This window comes from Oncorhynchus keta, chromosome 14 (genome assembly GCF_023373465.1).
Source record: "Oncorhynchus keta strain PuntledgeMale-10-30-2019 chromosome 14, Oket_V2, whole genome shotgun sequence".
NCBI lineage: Eukaryota > Metazoa > Chordata > Actinopteri > Salmoniformes > Salmonidae > Oncorhynchus > Oncorhynchus keta.
Window position 1 is genome coordinate 50,428,724 of NC_068434.1, and position 24,645 is coordinate 50,453,368.

The 24,645-nt window shown below is 44.0% G+C and overlaps 1 protein-coding gene across 5 annotated transcripts in view; it reads right to left on the bottom strand.

Moving 5' to 3' along the window:
• Nucleotides 1-24,645, bottom strand: part of LOC118394113 (regulator of G-protein signaling 3-like) — a 93,112-nt gene that overhangs the window by 22,132 nt on the left and 46,335 nt on the right. For all 5 annotated transcript variants that reach the window (XM_052462634.1, XM_052462635.1, XM_052462636.1 and 2 more), the window contains 5 exons: nucleotides 19,719-19,830; nucleotides 19,179-19,222; nucleotides 13,836-13,958; nucleotides 12,502-13,284; nucleotides 5,730-5,800 (listed from right to left, as the gene is read on the bottom strand). In XM_052462634.1, coding sequence (XP_052318594.1) covers nucleotides 5,730-5,800; nucleotides 12,502-13,284; nucleotides 13,836-13,958; nucleotides 19,179-19,222; nucleotides 19,719-19,830 — 1,133 coding nt within the window. The remainder of the gene's footprint in view (nucleotides 1-5,729; nucleotides 5,801-12,501; nucleotides 13,285-13,835; nucleotides 13,959-19,178; nucleotides 19,223-19,718; nucleotides 19,831-24,645) is intronic.

The window sequence follows — 24,645 nt, forward strand, 5'->3', positions numbered from 1 at the left end:
GCTGGCAGCATAGTATTAGTGGAAACCAAGACAGTTTTCGGGGCAGGCCTGGGACAATTTTAGCTAACCCTTTCCTAATTCTCCATACATGCCACATTAAAACTGCTGCTTAAATTCTCCTAACCTGCTACGAAAAGTAACTTTTGCTAGTCAGACCTGCCCTGAGAACAGTCTTGGTTTCCACTAATGCAATACAGCTTCGCACTGGCTTGCCTGCTCTTTCTCTTTGCTAATGATGCGAGTGTGTGTTCAATCTTCGCTCTGTCCATACATCTTTTGGCCATGACATGGATTACCCCAGAAGACACTGCTACACCAGCTGCTATCTCGTCATCTGACTATGTGTGCTCTAATAATCTGAGAGCATCTGGTCATCACAGTGGTGGCACAGGGCTACTCATTTTTTCCTTAGTGAAGATTTTCTCTTTATTCCCTCTATCACCTGCCTATCTCCTCATTTGAATTCCATGCAGTCACTGTCACATAACTACAAAACTTGGGTGAGCATCCACACTGGAGTAAAGTTTATCATTCTACAGTAGGCCTACATCTGTCAATCAACTGATGGCCCAAATCAAATTATCGCATGGCTAGGCTATCGGGAAGCCTATTGGAATATAATCAAATAACATAGGGTTTATTTCAACCATCAATTGCACTAGATTAAATTATTGCCAGCTGATGTCTCGTTAAACCATCAATACGCGCTAAATTCAACCCCACAGTTGATCACAATTGCAACCATTATTGGTTACCTCATTATCGCTCTCTAAAAAATGATGTCAGTGTTACCTAGGTGTTGCCATTGGAACAATTTAGCCCTTTTTGATCAGACTAAGGGCCGTACAATAGAAAAAAATATTTCCTTGTTTACCATGCCAAATCTACTGTGGCAATTTATCCAACACTTTGTATGAATGTAAACTAATGTTTATGTGGCCGATAGATATTATTTTATTTGTTTCCTATTTATCTTATCCAAAAGTGTCTGGTATAGTACATGGTAGGACTATATGTGCACACTGAAGAGAGAATATTACTTGACAGAAAGCCCTGATCCCAATGACTCGACTTCCCCTGCATGGAGAGGAGAACTGCTCATTTTCAGAGATTCACAAGGCTCATTTGAATTTCCTGACGCAGCAGGAAGATTCTCTGCGACAAAAGTGATCAAGTTAAGATCCCACATCTGTACCCTCTGTGTCCGCTGACAAGGCCACTTTCTATCACTCTACATTTTAAGCTTCTGCCTCCAACCATGTGAAAATCTTCTCCACTTTATCCTCCCTCCTTATTCCTCCACTGCCTCCCTCCTCCCTCTCTGTGGACAACTTTATTCATTGATCATAGGCCCTGCTTTACTGAAGTTGTGAGACATTGCAAGCCAAGACACAGCATTCCATTGCAAGATGCAGATAGATAGGCCGGTTCTTACTCTGTCTGCCTGGTGGCCGACCCTCCCATCTCTCTCCATCCCTCGCTAACTCGCTATGAAAGTTGCGAGTGTTTGTGTTCTTGGAAGTATGGCAACTATTCAGTCTCTTCTGTTCCAGAAATACTGAATCTTAGGAGTCAATTCCGGCTATCTTGACACAAAAAACGGGAGTCGGCGCCGGGAGTCACTCTCCACCACTACGTCATCGTCATTAACAGTTGGAAAATTGCAGAAAATGGCAAGCAAGAGCAGCAAAGTCCTGTATGGCAATACTCTGAGAATGAAAGGCAAACTTGGTGAGGGGGAATTGAGGTACAGTAATGGTAGTACTGGTGCAATGTGTAACCATCTGAAAGGTACGCACCGTGACACCCAAACCATTGCTGTGAATTCACGTGGAATTTTATGAAATGTTCTTATAATTTGAATGAAAAACCAATAAAAAATATGCTGTTTAAACATATAAACATATTTTTGTCCTGATGGATCCTGGTCAAAATAAGGGAATAGGGTTCCATTTGGGATGCAACCAGTGACATATATAAAAGTAACACAGTCGGCCACATTGGCTTTAGGGCTTTAGCTACGGCAGCAGCTAAGAGATAACATGAGGTAGCTACTTCCGGCGCCGACAGAGATGGCCGCCTCGCTTCGCGTTCCTAGGAAACTATGCAGTTTTTTTTTTTTTTTTTTTTACGTGTTATTTCTTACATTAGTACCCCAGGTAATCTTAGGTTTCATTACATACAGTTGAGAAGAACTACTGAATATAAGATCAGCGTCAACTCACCATCAGTATGACCAAGAATATGATTTTCGCGACGCGGATCCTGTGTTCTGCCTTTCAACCAGGACAACGGAATGGATCCCATGCGGCGACCCAAAAAAACGACTCTGTAAAAGAGGGAAACGAGGCGGTCTTCTGGTCAGACTCCGGAGACGGGCACATCGTGCACCACTCCCTAGCATTCTTCTCGCCAATGTCCAGTCTCTTGACAACAAGGTTGATGAAATCCGAGCAAGGGTAGCATTCCAGAGGGACATCAGAGACTGTAACGTTCTTTGCTTCACGGAAACATGGCTCACTGGAGAGACGCTATCGGAGGCGGTGCAGCCAGCGGGTTTCTCCACGCATCGCGCCGACAGAAACAAACATCTTTCTGGTAAGAAGAGGGGCGGGGGCGTATGCCTTATGGCTAACGAGACATGGTGTGATGAAAGAAACATACAGGAACACAAATCCTTCTGTTCACCTGATTTAGAATTCCTCACAATCAAATGTCGACCGCATTATCTACCAAGAGAATTCTCTTCGATTATAATCACAGCCGTATATATTCCCCCGCAAGCAGACAGTTCTGAAAAAAGTTCTGAACGAACTTTATTTGACTCTTTGCAAACTGGAATCCAACATGGAATCCAGGCTGCATTCATTGTAGCTGTGGATTTTAACAAGGCTAATCTGAAAACAAGACTCCCTAAATTTTATCAGCATATCGATTGCGCAACCAGGGGTGAAAAAACCTTGGATCATTGTTACTCTAACTTCCGCAATGCATATAAGGCCCTGCCCTCCTTTCGGAAAAGCTGACCACGACTCCATTTTGTTGATCCCTGCCTACAGACAGAAACTAAAACAAGAAGCTCCCACGCTGAGGTCTGTCCAACGCTGGTCCGACCAAGCTGACTCCACACTCCAAGACTGCTTCCATCACGTGGACTGGGATATGTTTCGTATTGCGTCAGATAACAACATTGACGAATATGCTGATTCGGTGTGCGAGTTCATTAGAACGTGCGTTGAAGATGTCGTTCCCATAGCAACGATTAAAACATTCCCTAACCAGAAACCGTGGATTGATGGCAGCATTCGCGTGAAACTGAAAGCGTGAACCACTGCTTTTAATCAGGGCAAGGTGACTGGTAACATGACCGAATACAAACAGTGCAGCTATTCCCTCCGCAAGGCTATCAAACAAGCTAAGCGTCAGTATATAGACAAAGTAGAATCTCAATTCAACGGCTCAGACACAAGAGGTATGTGGCAGGGTCTACAGTCAATCACGGACTACAAGAAGAAAACCAGCCCAGTCACGGACCAGGGTGTCTTGCACCCAGGCAGACTAAATAACTTTTTTGCCCGCTTTGAGGACAATACAGTGCCACTGACACTGCCTGCAACGAAAACATGCGGACTCTCCTTCACTGCAGCCGAGGTGAGTAAAGACATTTAAACATGTTAACCCTCGCAAGGCTGCAGGCCCAGACGGCATCCCCAGCCGCGCCCTCAGAGCATGCGCAGACCAGCTGGCCGGTGTGTTTACGGACATATTCAATCAATCCCTATACAGGTCTGCTGTTCCCACATGCTTCAAGAGGGCCACCATTGTTCCTGTTCCCAAGAAAGCTAAGGTAACTGAGCTAAACGACTACCGCCCCGTAGCACTCACTTCCGTCATCATGAAGTGCTTTGAGAGACTAGTCAAGGACCATATCACCTCCACCCTACCTGACACCCTAGACCCACTCCAATTTGCTTACCGCCCAAATAGGTCCACAGACGATGCAATCTCAACCACACTGCACACTGCCCTAACGCATCTGGACAAGAGGAATACCTATGTGAGAATGCTGTTCATCGACTACAGCTCGGCATTCAACACCATATAGTACCCTCCAAGCTCGTCATCAAGCTCGAGACCCTGGGTCTCGACCCTGCCCTGTGCAACTGGGTACTGGACTTCCTGACGGGCCGCCCCCAGGTGGTGAGGGTAGGCAACAACATCTCCACCCCGCTGATCCTCAACACTGGGGCCCCACAAGGGTGCGTTCTGAGCCCTCTCCTGTACTCCCTGTTCACCCACGACTGCGTGGCCACGCACGCCTCCAACTCAATCATCAAGTTTGCGGACGACACAACAGTGGTAGGCTTGATTACCAACAACGACGAGACGGCCTACAGGGAGGAAGGAGGTGAGGGCCCTCGGAGTGTGGTGTCAGGAAAATAACCTCACACTCAACGTCAACAAAACTAAGGAGATGATTATGGACTTCAGGAAACAGCAGAGGGAACACCCCCCTATCCACATCGATGGAACAGTAGTGGAGAGGGTAGTAAGTTTTAAGTTCCTCGGCATACACATCACAGACAAACTGAATTGGTCCACTCACACAGACAGCATCGTGAAGAAGGCGCAGCAGCGCCTCTTCAACCTCAGGAGGCTGAAGAAATTTGGCTTGTCACCAAAAGCACTCACAAACTTCTACAGATGCACAATCGAGAGCATCCTGGCGGGCTGTATCACCGCCTGGTACGGCAACTGCTCCGCCCACAACCGTAAGGCTCTCCAGAGGGTAGTGAGGTCTGCACAACGCATCACCGGGGGCAAACTACCTGCCCTCCAGGACACCTACACCACCCGATGTTACAGGAAGGCCATAAAGATCATCAAGGACAACAACCACCCGAGCCACTGCCTGTTCACCCCGCTATCATCCAGAAGGCGAGGTCAGTACAGGTGCATCAAAGCTGGGACCGAGAGACTGAAAAACAGCTTCTATCTCAAGGCCATCAGACTGTTAAACAGCCACCACTAACATTGAGTGGCTGCTGCCAACACACTGACTCAACTCCAGCCACTTTAATAATGGGAATAGATGGGAAATGATGTAAAATATATCACTAGCCACTTTAAACAATGCTACCCAATATAATGTTACATACCCTACATTATTCATCTCATATGCATACGTATATACTGTACTCTATATCATCTACTGCATCCTTACGTAATACATGTATCACTAGCCACTTTAACTATGCCACTTTGTTTACATACTCATCTCATATGTATATACTGTACTCGATACCATCTACTGTATCTTGCCTATGCTGCTCTGTACCATCACTCATTCATATATCTTTATGTACATATTCTTTATCCCCTTACACGGTGTATAAGACAGTAGTTTTGGAATTGTTAGTTAGATTACTTGTTGGTTATTACTGCATTGTCGGAACTAGAAGCACAAGCATTTCGCTACACTCGCATTAACATCTGCTGACCATGTGTATGTGACAAATAAAATTGGATTTGATTTGATTCTCTGTAGTGACTCAAATGTCCTACTGGTAAAATTGTTTGACAATCATGTGTCATAGTGCCGAATCTGGGTATATTTGAGATGTCCTAGGGACAAAACTCATACGGATATCATTCATTGTAGTTCTTCTATTATGCTGTCAAGACCGCTAGAGATTTTTTTCCAATGTCCACATTTTTTCAGGACTTACAGGTTCATGGATTTCTTCTTTTTCGTGCAGCCATGTTTAAACTCACAGTTACAGTCAGATTCACTGCATACCTTGGAGGAAAGAAAGAAACAAAGAGAGAGAGAGAGTTAGAACATGAAAGGCAGAGAAAAATAAGGAAGAGAGCAAGTACAGTACCAGTCAAAAGTTTGGACACACCTCATTCCAGAGTTTCTTCTTTATTTGTACTATTTTCTACATTGTAGAATAATAGTGAAGACAAAACTATGAAATAACACATGGAATCATGTAGTATACAAAAGTGTTAAATCAAAATATATTTCATATTTTAGATTCTTCAATGTAGCCAGCCACCCTTTGCCTTGATGACAACTTTGCACACCCTTGGCATTATCTCAACACATATCTACATCTTTAAAAAATATGTTTTCCTTCATAATTTTCCACTAACCATACCACACTTCCCCTAATTCAAGTAAACTAATGAACAGCAACACTTAGGCCTCTAATATATATATATATATATATATATAATAATATATATATAAATATAAAAAAATATGAAAATATATATATAAAATATACTATATATATTTTACAGACACAATCTATTTTACCGTGGCTGTATTTTGTTTGTTTTTAGTCCTCTATCCTCAACATCTCCCATCTATTTTTGGTGTCCATCCAGTTTCATTTCTATTTGCCATATATTTTTAACTGTGCTGTTTCACAAAAGTTCTGTGAACTGTTCAAAAGTTTGGGGTCACTTAGACATTTCCTTGTTTTTGAAAGAAAAGCCATTTTTTGTCCATTAAATGTGCAAGTAGAGATACTGGGGTGCAAAGTAGCAAGATAAATAAATAAACACAATATGGGGATGAGGTAGGTAGATAGATGGGCTGTTTACAGATGGGCTATGTGCAGGTGCAGTGATCTGTGAGCTGCTCTGACAGCTGGTGCTTAAAGCTAGTGAGGGAGATATGAGTCTCCAGCTTCAGTGATTTTTGCAGTTCGTTCCAGTCATTGGCAGCAGAGAACTGGAAGGAAAGGTGACCAAATGAGGAATTGGCTTTGTGGGTGACCAGTGAGATATACCTGCTGGAGCGCGTGCTATGAGTGGGTGCTGCTATGGTGACCAGTGAGCTGAGATAAGGCGGGGCTTTACCTAGCAGAGACTTGTAGATAACCTGTAGCCAGTGGGTTTGGCGACAAGTATGAAGCGAGGGCCAACCAACGAGAGCGTACAGGTCGCAGTGGTGGGTAGTGTATGGGGCTTTGCTGACAAAACGAATGGCACTGTGATAGACTGCATCCAATTTGTTGGGTAGAGTATTGGAGGCTATTTTATAGGTGACATCGCCAAAGTCGAGGATCGGTAGGATGGTCAGTTTTACAAGGGTATGTTTGGCAGCATGAGTGAAGGATGCTTTGTTGTGATATAGGAAACCGATTCTAGATTTAATTTTGGATTGGAGATGCTTAATGTGAGTCTGAAAGGAGAGTTTACAGTCTAACCAGACACCTTGAAGCTCGTCTGGAGGTTAGTTAACACAGTGTCCAAAAAGGGGCCAGAAGTATACAGAATGGTTGTCACGCTCGTCTTAGTAGGAAGGATCGGAGGACCAATGCGCAGCGTGGTACATGTTCATGATGATCTTTAATAAACTCAGAACACTAAAACAAAAATAACAATGAGAATGACACGAAACAGCTCCGTCAGGTGCAAAACACACTAAACAGAAAGTATAATCACCCACAACGCAAAGGTGAAACCAGGCTACCGAAAGTATGGTTCTCAATCAGGGACAACGATTGACAGCTGCCTCTGATTGAGAACCATACCAGGCCAAACACAGATATCCCAAATTATAGAAAAAGAACATAGACTGCCCACCCCAACTCACGCCCTGACCATACTAAAACAAAGACAAGACAAAGGAGGTCAGATGGTGTGACAATGGTGTCGTCTGTGTAGAGGTGGATGAGAGAATCACCAGCAGCAAGCGTGACATCATTGATGTATTATACAGAGAAGAGAGTCAGCCCGAGAATTGAACCCTGTGGCACCCCCGTAGAGACTGCCAGAGGTCCGGACAACAGGCCTTCCGATTATTTTTATTTTTATTTTACCTTTATTTAACTAGGCAAGTCAGTTAAGAACAAATTCTTATTTTCAATGACGGCCTAGGAACAGTGGTTTAACTGCCTGTTCAGGGGCAGAACGACAGATTTGTACCTTGTCAGCTAACCACTAGGCTACCCTGCCGCCCCCATTTGACACACTGAACTCTATCTGAGAAGTAGTTCCTATACCACGGGAGGCAATCATTTGAGAAACCAAGGCTGTCGAGTCTGCCATTTAAGTGTGGTGATTGACAGAGTCGAAAGCCTTGGCCAGGTCGATGAATACTGCTGCACAGTAATGTCTCTTATCAATGGCGGTTATGATGTCGTTTAGGACCTTGAGCATGGCTGAGATCAGCTGGGCTTGACAATCTGGACCCTCTATTTCTGAAACTATCCGCCGTCATTGTCGCAACCCCTATTACCAGCCTGTTCAACCTCTCTTTCATATCGTCTGAGATCCCCAAGGATTGGAAAGCTGCCACAGTCATCCCCCTCTTCAAAGGGGGAGACACCATGGACCCAAACTGTTTACAGACCTATATCCATCCTGACCTGCCTATTTAAGGTCTTCGAAAGCCAAGACAACAAACAGGTCACTGACCATCTCGAATCCCACCGTACCTTCTCCGCTGTGCAATCTGGTTTCAGAGCCGGTCACGGGTGCACCTCAGCCACGCTCAAGGTACTAAACGATATCATAACCGCCATCGATAAAAGACAGTACTGTGCAGCCGTCTTCATCGACCTTGCCAAAGCTTTTGACTGTCAACCACCATATTCTTATCGGCAGACTCAGTAGCCTCGGTTTTTCTGATGACTGCCTTGCCTGGTTCACCAACTACTTTGCAGACAGAGTTCAGTGTGTCAAATCGGAGGGCATGCTGTCCGGTCCTCTGGCAGTCTCTATGGGGGTGCCACAGGGTTCAATTCTCGGGCCGACTCTTTTCTCTGTATATATCAATGATGTTGCTCTTGCTGCAGGCGATTCCCTGATCCACCTCTACGCAGACGACACCATTCTATATACTTCCGGCCCGTCCTTGCACACTGTGCTATCTTACCTCCAAACGAGCTTCAATGCCATACAACACTCCTTCCGTGGCCTCAAACTGCTCTTAAACGCTAGTAAAACCAAATGCATGCTTTTCAACCGTTCGCTGCCTGCACCCGCACGCCTGACTAGCATCACCACCCTGGATGGTTCAGACCTTGAATATGTGGACATCTATAAGTATCTAGGTGTCTGGTTAGACTGTAAACTCTCCTTCCAGACTCATATCAAACATCTCCAATCGAAAATCAAATCTAGAGTCGGCTTTCTATTCCGCAACAAAGCCTCCTTCACTCAAGCCGCCAAACTTACCCTAGTAAAACTGACTATCCTACCGATCCTCGACTTCGGTGATGTCATCTACAAAATTGCTTCCAACACTCTACTCAGCAAACTGGATGCAGTTTATCACAGTGCCATCCGTTTTGTCACTAAAGCACCTTATATCACCCACCACTGCGACCTGTATGCTCTAGTCGGCTGGCCCTCGCTACATATTCGTCGCCAGACCCACTGGCTCCAGGTCATCTACAAGTCCATGCTAGGTAAAGCTCCGCCTTATCTCAGTTCACTGGTCACGATGACAACACCCACCCGTAGCACGCGCTCCAGCAGGTGTATCTCACTGATCATCCCTAAAGCCAACACCTCATTTGGCCGCCTTTCGTTCCAGTTCTCTGCTGCCTGTGACTGGAACGAATTGCAAAAATCGCTGAAGTTGGGGACTTTTATCTCCCTCACCAACTTCAAACATCTGCTATCTGAGCAGCTAACCGATCACTGCAGCTGTACATAGTCTATCGGTATATAGCCCACCCATTTTTACCTACCTCATCCCCATACTGTTTTTATTTATTTAATTTTCTGCTCTTTTGCACACCAATATCTCTACCTGTACATTACCATCTGATCATTTATCACTCCAGTGTTCTACTGTTATTGACTTGTTAATTGTTTACTCCATGTGTAACTCTGTGTACTTGTTCTCAACTAGCCTACCTGGTTAACCTCTTCAACCTATGGGGGCGCTATGTCATTATTGGATAAAAAAACGTGCCCGTTTTAAGCGCAATATTTTGTCACGAAAGGATGCTCGACTATGCATATAATTGGCAGCTTTGGAAAGAAAACACTCTACCGTTTCCAAAATTGCAAAGATATTATCTGTGAGTGCCCCAGAACTGATGCTACAGGCGAAACCAAGATGAAACTTCAAACAGGAAATGAGCAGGATTTTTGACGCTCTGTTTTTCATTGTCTCCTTATATGGCTGTGAAAGCGCCACAAATTAGCCTGTCCTTTCTATCGTTTCTCCAAGTTGTCTGCAGCATTGTGAAGTATTTGTAGGCATATCATTGGAGGATTGGCCATAAGAGACTACATTTACCAGGGGTCCGCTCGGTGTCCTTTGTTGAAATTGTTGCGTAATCTCCAAGCTGCTCGCATTCATCCATGTGATTGAGACAGAGAGGAGACTTCCAGAAATGATATATCATGAAGAGATATGTGAAAAACACCTTGAGGATTGATTCTAAACTACGTTTACCATGTTTCAGTCGATATTATGGAGTTAATGTGGAAGAAAGTTTGGCGTTTGGATGAATGAATTTTCGTTTTTTTTTGGTAGCCAAACATGACGCAGAAAACGGACCGATTTCTCCTGCACAAATAATCTTTCAGGAAAAACGGAACATTTGCTATCTAACTGAGTCTCCTCATTGAAAACATCCGAAGTTCTTTAAAGGTAAATTATTTTATTTGAATGGTTTTCTGTTTTTTGTGAAAATGTTGCCTGCTGAATGCTAACGCTAAATGCTATGCTAACGCTAAATGCTGTTACACAAATGCTTGTTTTGCTATGGTTGAGAAGCATATTTTTGAAAATCTGAGATGACAGTGTTGTTAACAAAAGGCTAAGCTTGAGAGCTAGCATATTTATTTAATTTCATTTGCGATTTTCATGAATAGTTAACGTTGCGTTATGGTAATGAGCTTGAGGCTGTATTCACGATCCCGGATCCGGGATGGCTCGACGCAAGAAGTTAAATAAAGTTGAAAAAAAAATAATAATCTAAACTGTCTGCACTGGAAAAAGTTTTGGAAAAGAATAAAGGACAAGAAAAATCACTGTGTTTCACTTATATTGACTTATCGAAGGCCTTCGACACTGTTGGCCATGCCCTGCTGTTTTATAGACTAAAAAAAGTTGGTTTAAGTGTTGATGCATTGGATTGGTTCCAAAATTACCTTTCTGACAGATGACAGTGTGTAGCTCAGGAGGGTATTAAAATCTGAGTTTCGAAGGCTTACAAACAGAGTTCCCCAGGGCTCAATTTTAGGTCCGATCCTTTTTATGCCGTATATAAATTGTATAGGGAAGAATGTTGACTCTCCATCTGTATGCTGATAACTATTTGTTCTAGTGCTAATATTGAGAAGGCTTTTCAGGACTTACAGTTAGTTGGCTTTTGATGTTATTCAAAGGCAGCTTTTCCAATTGAAACTTGTGCTTGAAGTTTATGGTATCCTCTTCCCTGAAAGTTAACAGATAGTCACTTGCAGATTGATTGATTGAGCAAATTCATAGGGTCACCTCCTTTAAGTATCTTGGGATTTGGTCAGATGAAAAGCTGAATTTTAAACAGCACATTGATATCTTCACCAAGAAACTGAAGAACAAATCTTGCTTTTCAATGTTAGTCAGAAAGGATCTTGTTCAAAGCACTTATTATGGGGTATTATTGTGTGTAGATTGCTGAGGATTTGTATTTATTTAATCCATTATAGAATAAGGCTGTAACGTAACAACATTTGGAAAAAGTCAAGGGGTCTGAATACTTTCCAAAGGCAATGTATATAGATTTTTCTCACAATCCCTACCATGGCTATTATTGGGTGTTCCATTATTCAACTCCTCTATAGGAACTTTGTCATATTTAGAATAGCCATAGAGTAGTATTTGTGTCTCGGAACATTTCATTATCAATATACAGTTTATCGACCACAAGAGCTACACATTTCCCTTTTAATCTATTCTCCTTGAAGATTGGGTACATAACTTTGCACTGTTCTGCAATTTACTTCGGGACCATGCCTATTTTTGTGCCAGTAAGTATTTTACCCAGGCTTTTAACCATGATTTTATCTTTAAAGAAAGCAAATTTGAGCTAGTCTGAATGTCAAGGCTAATCTCAGAAAGATGTTCTCCTTTTCAAGTTAATTAACGTCCGTTTCAATTTTAAACGGACGTTTAAGCTTGTTTGTTGCTTTCTCCATCGTCGCAGCTTTTCATCACTCATGTTGAGGCTTTCATTCAACTCCTTTATATCTGTACTGACTAATTCAAGTATGCCCAGTTTGTCATTTATCGATTTTAACAGATCTGTTTTCACCCTTACCATTCCCGGTGGTGAAAAGCTTAAATCGGCTGTGTCCATTACTCTCTGTCAAGTTGCTTGTTTTCGTAATATTTGACGATACATGATTTGTTTTGTTATCCAGATTTTGAAGGTTATTGCCCACCAGTATGTGAAGTGCTAATATTTAGTCTAAAGTTTTTATCTTGAGGTGAACAGCACCGCCATCTTACTTGCAGTGGTAATTGCAGAGACTTACCTTCCTCCCTGAGAGGAGCATGTAGAGCTGGTGCACCGAGCCTCCGTTCCTTGTCAACTCCTTCTTCAGGGTCTTGGGGGAGGGCCGCATCCAGCCGCCCGGTGGGGGAGCGTGGCCTCTGTCCAGGCGGTGGATGGTGCTGTCGGAGATGAAACGTGACGAGCGCAGCTCCTGCAGCAGACTGCCCTCGCTAAGCGTGCGTCTGTGGAGGACCCTAGGCTCGTCACCACCGCTCACGCCCTCACCCCGCTTCCTAAAGGGAGAGCATTCCCCGATGCTCCGACGTTCCAGGCCGTCTTTGTCACAGTCCTCCTCATCCTCCTCTTCTTCTTCTTCTTCTTCTTCTTCCATGGGTTCTGTGTTGAAGGAGCGATCGAGGAAGCGCGCGTCTGGGACTGTGAGCGAGGACGACGGAGAGGGGGACAGAGGTATGGCACCCATACACGCTGTCTCTGACGTCTCAGTGGCGCTCTCTCCCTCACCCTGCTGCCTCTCCTCGTCTCCCTCCACCTTCTCCCTTTCCTTCCAGATGCCCGTTCTCTCAAGGCTCATACTGTTGCAGGTTTTATCTATGGTACACGGGGGGGGCGTGAGGGGCAACTTCTGTCCGAGGTCCTCTGTGCTGCGCACCACCAGGGGGATGAGGTTCGGGATATTGGCTGGCGGGCTGCTCATGCTGTAGGGTTCGGAGGAAGGGCCATGCGAGGAGGGCTCTTCGGTGGCTTGACGGCCCAGATTTAGGATACCGAGCTCACAATGGACATCGGCCATTGGTTCCAACATCTGTCAACACACAGCGGGGCAACTCTCAGCTATTAAATCATTGGTTCATTACTTTAGCTTTGGAGGCCATCTAGAATGTAGCGAATGTGCCTTTGAAATAACTACATTGCAGTGGGATTGTGCAGAATCCCTGAACTACAAATCCCCTCAGATCCAAATAACTACATATGTGATCAAGGTTAACCATTCTTCAACTTGCCTTTCTCAAAAGGATATTTTGTATAATTCTAGCCTCATCTGACAGTGCACAGTGTGACTTTGAATGGACTTGATAAGAAACAAACATATTCACAATCCTATGTTGCTAGTCAAAACTGAGGAGTCAGATATGCAGACAGTAGGAAAATTGCAAAAGTTGAAAAATGTACTTAACTTTCCAAAAATGTCCTAGTTTTCCAGAAATCCTGGTTGAAAGATTCCAGGAATCAGGAGGGCATAAGCAGGTATAATGAAATTCGCCAACCATAATTTCTGGAACTACTGGGAATTTTGGGAAAGTTGAAAAGAAGTGGAGGGTGTCCATTTCAATTTGACCCTAGTAGGCAGTGTACCTGATCATATACAAGTGTATCCCTCTGCTCCAGATGCTTGTCAATGTTCTCCCGCAGGCATAGATGTACCCGCCTCTTCTGCTCCACCGTGTACGCCTCCAGACTGAACAGGCACTCACTTCTCTACAATAGACAACACAGATAAATAGGGGTCACATTTACTACTGAGAGTTGAATGCCCGCGGTCTTCAACACAATAATCTAGAACCTTAGCTAAACATTTTGAAACCTTTTTTGAGGAATGACCGCCTTTTTTGAAGTGGTCTATTGTAAACAAGAGCTAGTCCTGAATCGAAAGCAGCATTCAATGTGTCAAAAACAAGTCTTAATAGACAGTGTAAACATTTTAGTTATATGTATACAGTCACCTCAAAAATGACCACTGATAAAGATAAGCAAAAATTACTGTATAAAATAAATAATAAAAATAGTATTGCTTTCAAATAGCCTATTTTCATGGAGGTGGCGTCTAATTGTACATTTGGAAACTTGGTGATCCCAAGATCACCACCTTCCGGAGACACCTGAAACCCCACCTCTTCAAGGAATACCTAGGATAGGGTAAGTAATCCTTCTCACCCCCTTCTCCCCCAAAAAAAAGATTTAGATGCAAGTGGCTGTTCCACTGGATGTCATAAGGTGTATGCACCAATTTGTAAGTCGCTCTGGATAAGAGCGTCTGCTAAATGACTTAAATGTAAATGTAAGTTCTGTAATTCTCCTGTGGCTCTTGGACTTTTCATTGCATCCCGAACCATCCTTTTCACTGTGGGTGGGGACAAGATATACTTTGTTCACAGCTACATAATCTGATTACATTTTTTTTTTACAAGCTAAAATATCAGATTACTGATACTTTTCAAAAAATTGATTTCTTCTTGGATTACTTTTAAAGGGCGACTGCACATCCTGATTTGGCTTTGTTTTTCATCAATACTCATGCGGCTTTAACTGAGGGTGTGGTTTGATGTGGGTGTTTCTTTGCTATTCAATCACAACAAAAAAGTCAGTGTAGTAGTGAGTAGAGCGCGGTAAACTAAGCTAGCTTTGCTATGGAGAAAACAAAGTTTTCAAGTTGAGGACTTCTCCCCATCTCAAGATGGTCAGCTAATTCAGTTTTATGTGTAGGGGCAGAACGACAGATTTTCGGTTACTGGCCCAGCGCTCTAACCACTAGGCATCTTTTTTTGGGTTAGCCCTCAAATGCTAGCTAGCTAGTTTGCTTGATTATTTAGCAGGCATCTTACAGTAGCCAGTTCGAGTTGAAACATTGAAAGCAAGCTGGCAACATGCATCAAACCTGTCTTCAGGTGCAACGTTAGCTAGGTAAATCTTCCTCTCACATTACACGTTAGTTACATCACAGTATCATAGCAGCATAGCAGCATAGCCTATTAAATAATGACATGTAGCAGCTAGCTATAAAACAAAACTTAGCTAGTAGGAGCTGAATTACACAATAATTAATGTTTCTGGCTCATATCAATGCAATTTAGGCCATTTAAAACCAGAGAGATCGGCTCTTAAGCGGCAGTAGACCTTTAAATTCAGAAATTATGTTTGTGAAAAATACATTGAAACCTTTGTTTTCCCTTCTGACATTCAGCATTGAAAAAGCATTCCTCATAAACGGAAAGTAACAAGGTAATCAGATAACGTTACTGAATTTGGGTAATCCAAAAGTTACGTTACTGATTGCAATTTGGACAGGTAAACTAGTAACAGTAATGGATGCATTTAGAAAGTAACCTACCCAACCCTGTACACATGCATCCTTTACCAGGCAAGATTACCATAGCACCAGTGGTTTTAAACTTCTTAATTGTTGTCCTAATAGTGGTAAGTGGTATATTTGATTTCTGTTGTACCCATTGCCTGATTTATGAAAGTCAACAACCATTAGTCTTTTTATTTGTGAGTTTGTTATTTTGATGGAATTTATTCATACTATTTAATCCTTCCACAAAATATAGTCCCGAAAACACATCTAGGGTTGCTACCCAAGCCAGCTGGTCATTTGTTCCATTGGTTCGGTTGCTAGAGACCTACCCATTCAGTCTTTTTATAACTTCCCTGAATGGGCTGATGAGACCGTGGCAGTCAGATGGAACCGAGTAAATAGGCATTTTAACGTCATAGATTTAGCCGTGGTAACTTCTGGAATAGACACCGGCTGGAATGCACTTTAAACCAATCAGCATTCAGGATTAGACCCAATTCAGCACTCTCTCCTGTCTCTCTGTCCAATAAACATACAAAGAGATATTTAAAAAGTAGAATGTAAAAGCAGATTCAATCTTGTTTGAATTTATTTCTAAGAATCTTTAGGGATGCCAATAATTTTTGTATATTTTTTACTTGTTAAACAATCTTTCTCTAAGCAATTGTATTAGTATAAAATAATATCATTTCCTACATTTTTTTTATCATACAATATAGCTCAGTATGTCACACCCTGATCTGTTTCACCTGTCCTTGTGATTGTCTCCACCCCCCTCCAGGTGTCACCCATCTTCCCCATCATCCCCAGTGTATTTATTCCTGTGTTCTCTGTTTTTTTTGTCAGTTCGTCTTGTTTGTCAAGGCAACCAGTGGTTTGTCTCAGCTCCTGCTTTTCCCCAGTCTCTCTCTTCTGGTTTTGACCCTTGCCTGCCTGACCACTCTTCCTGCCCCTGCCTACCGTCCTGTACCTTTGCCCCTACTCTGGATTCCCGACCTCTGCCTGACCTGTTGTTTACCTGCCCCTGTTGCCGTAATAAACATTGTTACTTCAACACAGTCTGCATTTGGGTCTTACCTGAAACGTGACTGGCCATGACTGACCCAGCAGACTTGGTCCAGCTCCGCAACGCCATCTCCTCCCAACTCCTCATGCATCCCAAGCCACCATTGGTAGGCACAAGGAGTTGCTACGCAGTCTGAAGGAAAGGCTCCAGGACGTGGCCGAACGTCACAACCTAGCATTGGACGCATTTTGGGGGCAATTCTGTGGTTTGCCTACTAGGCAGCGTACCACGACGGTAACCTCCCAGCCCCTCGGTAACCTGTCTGGTAGCAGCGCAATCACCCTGGTATCCCGGGAACCCCGCTTTCTCTCCCAGTACCCCCTCGTTTTCGAGCTGCAGCCGCCTTCGTTCCACTCGGACCGCTCGAGGATAGCGTACATTATTACGCTGATGTCTGGGAGGGCATTCGCCTGGGCCACGGCGGTGTGGGAGCAACAATCAGCCGCCTGCCTCAGTGTGGAGGTATTCATGGTGGAGGGGAGAAAAGTTTGAGACTCCGGTGTCCGGAAGAGAGGCTGCCTGGAAGTTACTCCAGCTTCGGCAGGACTCCCTCACTGTGGCAGACTATGAGCTGGATTTCCGCACGCTAGCAGCGGAGGGTGCCTGGAACTCGGAAGCGCTGTTCGACACGTTCCTGCGCGGATTATCGGAGGAGGTAAAGGATGATCTTGCAGCCAGGAACTACCGACTCACTCATCGCTTTGACCATCCGAAACGATGGACGGCTACGGGAACATAGGAGGGAGAAGAGGTCTGATTGCGATCCCAATCGCTCACTCAAGGATCCCACCTTGTATCTGATCAACTCCGGAAGTTCCCGGCGTCTATGCCCCCGAGAGGATCTGAGCTTACCAGAGTTCCTCCAAGAGCCTCCAAAGTCTGCCGAGTTACCTCTTCCCGAGCCGATGCCGTTCAGTAGAGCTAGGCTGTCTCCAGCCGAACGCGTACGCAGACTTAACACCCAGAGTTGTCTGTATTACAGTACTGCTGGTCAATTTGTGTCTACCTGTCCCTTCAAGAGACCTAGCTCATTGGTAGGAATGAGTACTCTGGTGGGTCTTAAGGACAATTTTGCTTCTCCCCCTACTCGTCCCCCTCTCCATGCTACCCTGAATGTGGGGCAACCAGTCCAAGTCTCTCCAGATACTCATCGACGTGGGGGCTGATATGAATCTTATGGATGTTACTCTGGCGTCTGAGCTGGGCATCCCTAGTCAACACCTCTCCATTCCCATGAATGTTAAAGTGCTGTACTGGCACTCTATAGGCCTGGTCACCCACCATACCACCCCCATCAACCTACGAGTTTTCGGGGAACCACAGCGAGACGATCCAATTCCTGATAATTAAGTCTCCGCAAGTTCCTGTGGTAATTGGGATTCTCTTGGCTCCAGCAATACAATCCCTCGATTGACTGGTCTACTGGTGCCCTCATGGGCTGGAGCCCATTCTGCCACGCTTATTGCCTGAAATCAGCTCTGCCTGCCCCAGGACGTCTTCCTGGGGGCTTGAAAATTGCCCCGACCCCTCTGCCATTCCCGCAGAGTACCAGGACCTTCGGGAGAGATTCAGTAAGGCCTGGGTCACTTCGCTTCCGCAACACCGACCGACCAGCCTGATGCGCTGGCACACCGCTACAGCCCTGCGGCTACACTCCCTGAAGCCGAGACCACCCCCCTGCTCCAAAATCATTAGCCCCTCTGCTGTTCGCCCTCTGTTGCCCCGTACCTCTGGTATACTTCCTACTTGTCATGTGTAAACCCATGTCTCACAGCCCTTTGTCTCCTGTTTCCAGGCCCACCCCTCTCCCCTGTCTCATCGACGGCCAAACCGGCGTACAGGGTGATACATATCCTGAAGGTTCAACCTCGGGGCAGCGGACTGCAGTACCTGGTTGACTGGGAGGGTTATGCCCCGGAGGAGAGGTGCTGGGTCTCCGCTAGGGACATCCTGGACCCAGACCTCATCTCTTAATTCCAATGCCGACACCCGCTCAACCAGGTGGCGTCCCTAGAGGGGAGGGTACTGTCACGCCCTGCTCTGCTTCACCTGTCCTTGTCTCCACCCCCCCTCCAGGTGTCGCCCATCTTCCCTATTATCCCGTGTATTTATTCCTGTGTTCCCTGTTTGTCTGTTGCCAGTTCGTCTTGTTTGTCAAGTCAACCAGCGTTTTTTTTCTCAGCTTCTGCTTTTCCCCAGTCTCTTTTTCTCTTCCTCCTGGTTTGACCCTTGCCTGTCCTGACCCTGCCTGCCTGACCACTCTGCCTGAGCCTGCCTGCCTGCCGTACTGTACCTTTACTCACTACTCTGGATTATCGACCCCTGCCTGACTTGGCCTGTCATTTGCCTGCCCCTGTAATGAACATTGTTACTTCAATGCAGTCTGCATTTGGGTTTTACCTGCAACATAATACAGTATTTGTATTTTGTATGGAAATGTGTCTTCTTGCTTTCTTATTCAAAACCCCCCGGACACCAGACACACATTGTATTGTTGGATTTGTAAATAATAAGTCAAATAATTAAAAACAAATTACAAAAGTTAATTCATGTTTACCTCTGTCCAGTGGATGATGTACAACCTCAAAACATCAGCAGGAACTGTACGGGATGAGAGAAAAAAGACATCTCACACAGCATAGAGAAACGGACAGCAAATCCCACATCCTTAAACAGACATTGTTTATCCATTGATCGCCTCATCCAAAAATTAATCCTTCATATCACTTCCATCCTCTGACATTTCCAAGTATAGACGAGTTTGATAATTCAGCCCTGTAGTACATTCCCACATAGATCCAGTGCTGCTATGGAGTGTAACAGGAAGGTCAAGGATACACAGCCCCCCGTCCCCCCGTCCCCCTGCCTGCCTCTGTACTCGTCAGAGCTGGAGACAAGTCCATTGTTCAAAGCAGACAAGGCATCAATGGGGCATCAGCTGAGCTCCAGTTCCAAAGTCACTGAGGCCTCCACAGTCCCCAAATCCACCCGGCCCCATCCCTCCAGCACAAAGAGGTCCCATCAGCCAACAAAAACACAACACAGGCGTGTTTGTAAGTGTGTGTGCACTATGTGTATCTCGTGTGTGTGTGCTCACCATCCCGCAGGCAGAGCTGGTGGAGGTACAGGGGGCTCTGCAGCACATTACAGTGGCCTGCCTCATCCTCCCTAGTCAGCAGCATCAGGTCTGTGTAGATGAGCAATGTCACCTTCAGGGGGAGACAGAGGGCAAGGCACTGAGTCATAGAGCGTAGTACACAAAACAAAAATAAACACAGTTACAGTTCATACTAGGAAATCAAGTCAATTTAAATAAATTCATTAGGCCCTAATCTATGGATTTCATATGACTGGGAATACAGAGATGCTTCAGTTGGTCACAGATACCTTGAAAAAAGGTAGGGGCGGGGAACAGAAAACCAGTAATTTGCCTCATGCAGGGTGACAGATCTCCTTCGCATAGAGTTGATCAAGATGTTGATTGTGACCTGTGGAATGTTGTCCCACTCTTTTTTAATGATTGTGCGAAGTTGCTGGATATTGGTCGTACATGTCAATCCAGAGCATCCCAAACATTCTCAATGGGTGACATGTCTGAGTATGAAGGCCATGGAAGAACTGGGTCATTTTCAGCTTCCAGAAATTGTGTATAGATCCTTGCGACATGGAAATGATCATGCTCAAACATGAGGTGATGGGGCAGATGAATGGCACGACAATGAGCCTCAGGATATCGTCACGGTATCACTGTACATTCAAATTGCCATCAATAAAATGCAATTGTGTTAATTGTCCATAGCTTATGCCTGTCCATACCATAACCCCACCGCCACCACAGGACACCTCTGTTCACAACGTTGACATCATCAAACCGCTCACCCACACAATGCCATCTGCCTGGTACATCTGCCTGGTACATCTGTGCCTACTGAAGATGGTTATGAAGTCTAACTGCAGTCAGGTGAAGACCCTGGTGAGGACAACGAGCACGCAGATGAGTTTCCCTGAGACAGTTTGACCATTTCTGCAGAAAGTCGATCGGGCAAAAGTCGATCGGGTTTCATCAGCTGTCCGGGTGGCTGGTCTCAGATGATCCCACAAGTGAAGAAGCTGGATGTGGACGTCCTAGGCTGGCGTTGTTACGCACGGTCTGCGGTTGTGATGCTGGTTGGATGTATTGCCAAATACTCTAAAACAAGGTTGGAGCTGGTATATGTTGGAGAAATTAACATTGAATTCTCTGGCAACGGATCTGTTGGACAGATGCCAATCACACTCTCCCTCAACTTGAGACATCTGGGGCATTGTGTTGTGTGACAAAACTGCACATTTTAGAGTGGCCTTTTTTTGTCCCAAGCACAAGGTGCACCTGTGTAATGATCATGCTAATTAATCAACTTCTTGATATGCCACACCTGTCGGATGGATTATCTTGGCAAACAAGAAATGCTCACTAACAGGGATGTAAACAAATTTGTGCACAAAATGTATTTATAAAAAATGTTATCTTTGGAATATTTCAGGAATTTTTATTTCAGCTTATGAAACATGGGACCAACACTTTACATGTTGCGTTTTATATTTTTGTTCAGTGTATATACAGTCAGCTCCATAATTAAATCGGCACCCTTGAAAAGATCAGCAAAAAAGACTTTATAAAAGAAATGATAACACTTTAATTTGGAAAGTCCATCCATAATAAAAATAGTGAGTTATATTATTGTATTCAACAAAGGAATGGATAAATTACATTATTTTATACTAATACAATTGCTCAGACAAAGAGATTTTGTTTAACAAGTAATAATAAAGAAATAGTGGTAAAAAAATATTGGCACCCCTGTTTATAATGCTCTTACACCCTACCCTTGTGATGATAACGACACTGCCACTTTTTCTAAAATGTTTTATGAGATTGGAGAACACATTGGGAGGGATCTTGCCATTCCTCCATACAGGATCTTTCCAGATCCTTGATATCCTTTGTTTGCTCTTACGGCTGCTGTCCTCTATTCAAACCACAGGTTTTCTATGGTGTTCAAGTCCAGGGACTGAGATGGCCATAGCAAAATGTTGATTTTTGTGGTCATTCAACAATTTTCTTTGTGGATATTGATTAGTACCTGGGGTTATTGTCTTCCTCGAAGATACACTTGTGGCAAAGTGTCATCCCCCTGGCAGAGGCAACCAGGTTTTTGGCTAAAACCTCCTGGAACTTGGTAAAGTTTATGATGTTGTTGACCTTAACAAGGGCCCCAGGACCAGTGGAAGCAAAATAGCCACCACCATATTCTACCGTAGGTATCAGGTACTTTTCTGCATATGCTTCTGGTTTTCAAAGTCAAACCCACCCAGGGCCGTAGCTTCAGTGCCTTCAGAAAATATTCACACCCCTTGACTTTTTCCACATTTTGTTGTGTCAGCCTGAATTCAAAACGGATTAAATTGAGATTTTGTGTCACTGGCCTACACACAATACCCCATAATGCCAAAGTGGAATTCTGTTTTTAAAAATGTTGACAAATGAATTAAAAATTAAAAGAAATGTCTTGAGTCAATAAATATTCAACCGTGTTGTTATGGCAAGCCTAAATAAGTCCGGGAGTAAACATTTGCTTAACAACTCACATAATAAGTTGCATGGACTGTGTGTGCAATAATAGTGTTTAACATGATTTCTGAATGACTACCTCATCTCTGTACCCCACACAAACAATTATCTGTAAGGTCCCTCATTCGAGCAGTGAATTTCAAACACTGATTCAACCAAAGACCAGGGAGGTTTTCCAATTCCTCGCAAAGGGCACCAATACAAATTAAAAACAAAGCAGACATTGAATATCCCTTTGAGCATGGTGAAGTTATTAATTACACTTGGCTGGTGTATCAATACACCCAGTTGCTACAAAGATACAGGCATCCTTCCAAACACGTCATTGAGTATCACTGTTCATAATTTCAAGCATGCTGGTGGCTGCATCATGTCATGAGTATGCTTGTCATCGACAAGGACAAGGGAGTTTTTTTAATAAAAAGATACAGAATAGAGCTAAGCACAGCAAAATTCTTAGTTCACTCTGCTTTCCAACAGAAACTGGGAGACAAATTCACCTTTCAGTAGAACAATAACCTAAAACAAGGCCAAATATACACAAGAGTTGTTTTCCAAAACTTTGTTACAATTTTGCCTTAAATCTGCTTGAAGATCTAGCAGTGATCAACAACCAACTTAAACTTGACATTTTTTTAAAGAATAATGTTCAAATATTGTACAATCCAGATGTGCAAAGCTCTTACAGACTTACCCAGAAAGACTCGCAGCTGTAATCACTGCCAAAGGTAATTCTAACAGGGATGTGAATGCTTATTTACATTTACATTTACATTTAAGTAATTTAGCAGACGCTCTTATCCAGAGCGACTTACAAATTGGTGCATTCACCTTATTACATCCAGTGGAACAGCCACTTTACAATAGTGCATCTAAATCTTTTAAGGGGGAATGAGAAGGATTACTTTATCCTATCCTAGGTATTCCTTAAAGAGGTGGGGTTTCAGGTGTCTCCGGAAGGTGGTGATTGACTCCGCTGTCCTGGCGTCGTAAGGGAGTGTGTTCCACCATTGGGGAGCCAGAGCATTATGAATTCAGAAATGATTCAGACCTCTTGACTTTTTCAACATTTTGTTACGTTACAGACGTATTCAGCAATTGATTACATCGTCGTCGTCCCCCCTTTATCAATCTACTCATAATAACCCATAATGACAAAGCAAAAAAGATTTTTAGAAATTTGAGCAAATTTATTTAAAAAAATTTAACTGAAATATCACATTGACATAAGTCTCAGCGATCACTGCCTTATTGCCTGCGTCCCTAATGGGTCCCCGGTCAAACTCTTCATTAAACACTAAAGCGAGCAGGCCTTTCTAATAGACCTGCACGGGTATCCTGGAAGGACATTGATGCCTGGTTACTATTTGAAAGTGCTTTCCTCACCATCTTAAATTTTTTTTATTTTTTTTTATTTTACCTTTATTTAACCAGGCAAGTCAGTTAAGAACACATTCTTATTTTCAATGACGGCCTGGGAACAGTGGGTTAACTGCCTGTTCAGGGGCAGAACGACAGATTTGTACCTTGTCAGCTCCGGGGTTTGAACTCGCAACCTTCCGGTTACTAGTCCAACGCTCTAACCACTAGGATACGCTGCCGCCCCGATAAGCATGCCCCGTTCAAAAAAAATGTAGAACTAAGAACAAATATAGCCCTTGGTTCACTCCAGACTTGACTTCCCTTGACCAGCACAAAAACATCCTGTGGCGTACTGCATTAGCATCGAATAGCCACCGCGATATGCAACTTTTCTGGGAAGTTAGGAACCAATATACACAGGCAGCTGGGAAAGCAAGGGATAGCTTTTTCAAAAACATTTGCATCCTATAACACAAACACCAAAAAGTACTGGGACACTGTAAAGTCCATGGAGAATAAGAGCACCTCATCCCAGCTGCCCACTGCACTGAGGCTAGGAAACACTGGCACCATGATAAATCTACGTTAATCGAGAATTTCAAAAAGCATTTTTCTATGGTTGGCCATGCTTTCCACCTGGCTACCCCTACCCCGGTCAACAACTCTGCACCCCCCACAGCAACTTGCACAAGCCTCCCCATTTCTCCTTCACCCAAATCCAGATAGCTGATGTTCTGAAAGAGCTGCAACATCTGGACCCCTACAAATTTACATTTACATTTAAGTCATTTAGCAGACGCTCTTATCCAGAGCGACTTACAAATTGGTGCATTCACCTTATGACATCCAGTGGAACAGCCACTTTACAATAGTGCATCTAAATCTTTTAAGGGGGGGGGGGGTAGACAATCAGCTGGGCTAGACAATCTGGACCCTCTCTCTCAAATTATCCTCCGCAATGGTTGCACAACCCCTATTACTAGACTGTTCAACCTCTCTTTTGTATCGTCTGAGATCCCTAAAGATTGGAAAGCTGCCACGGTCACCCCCA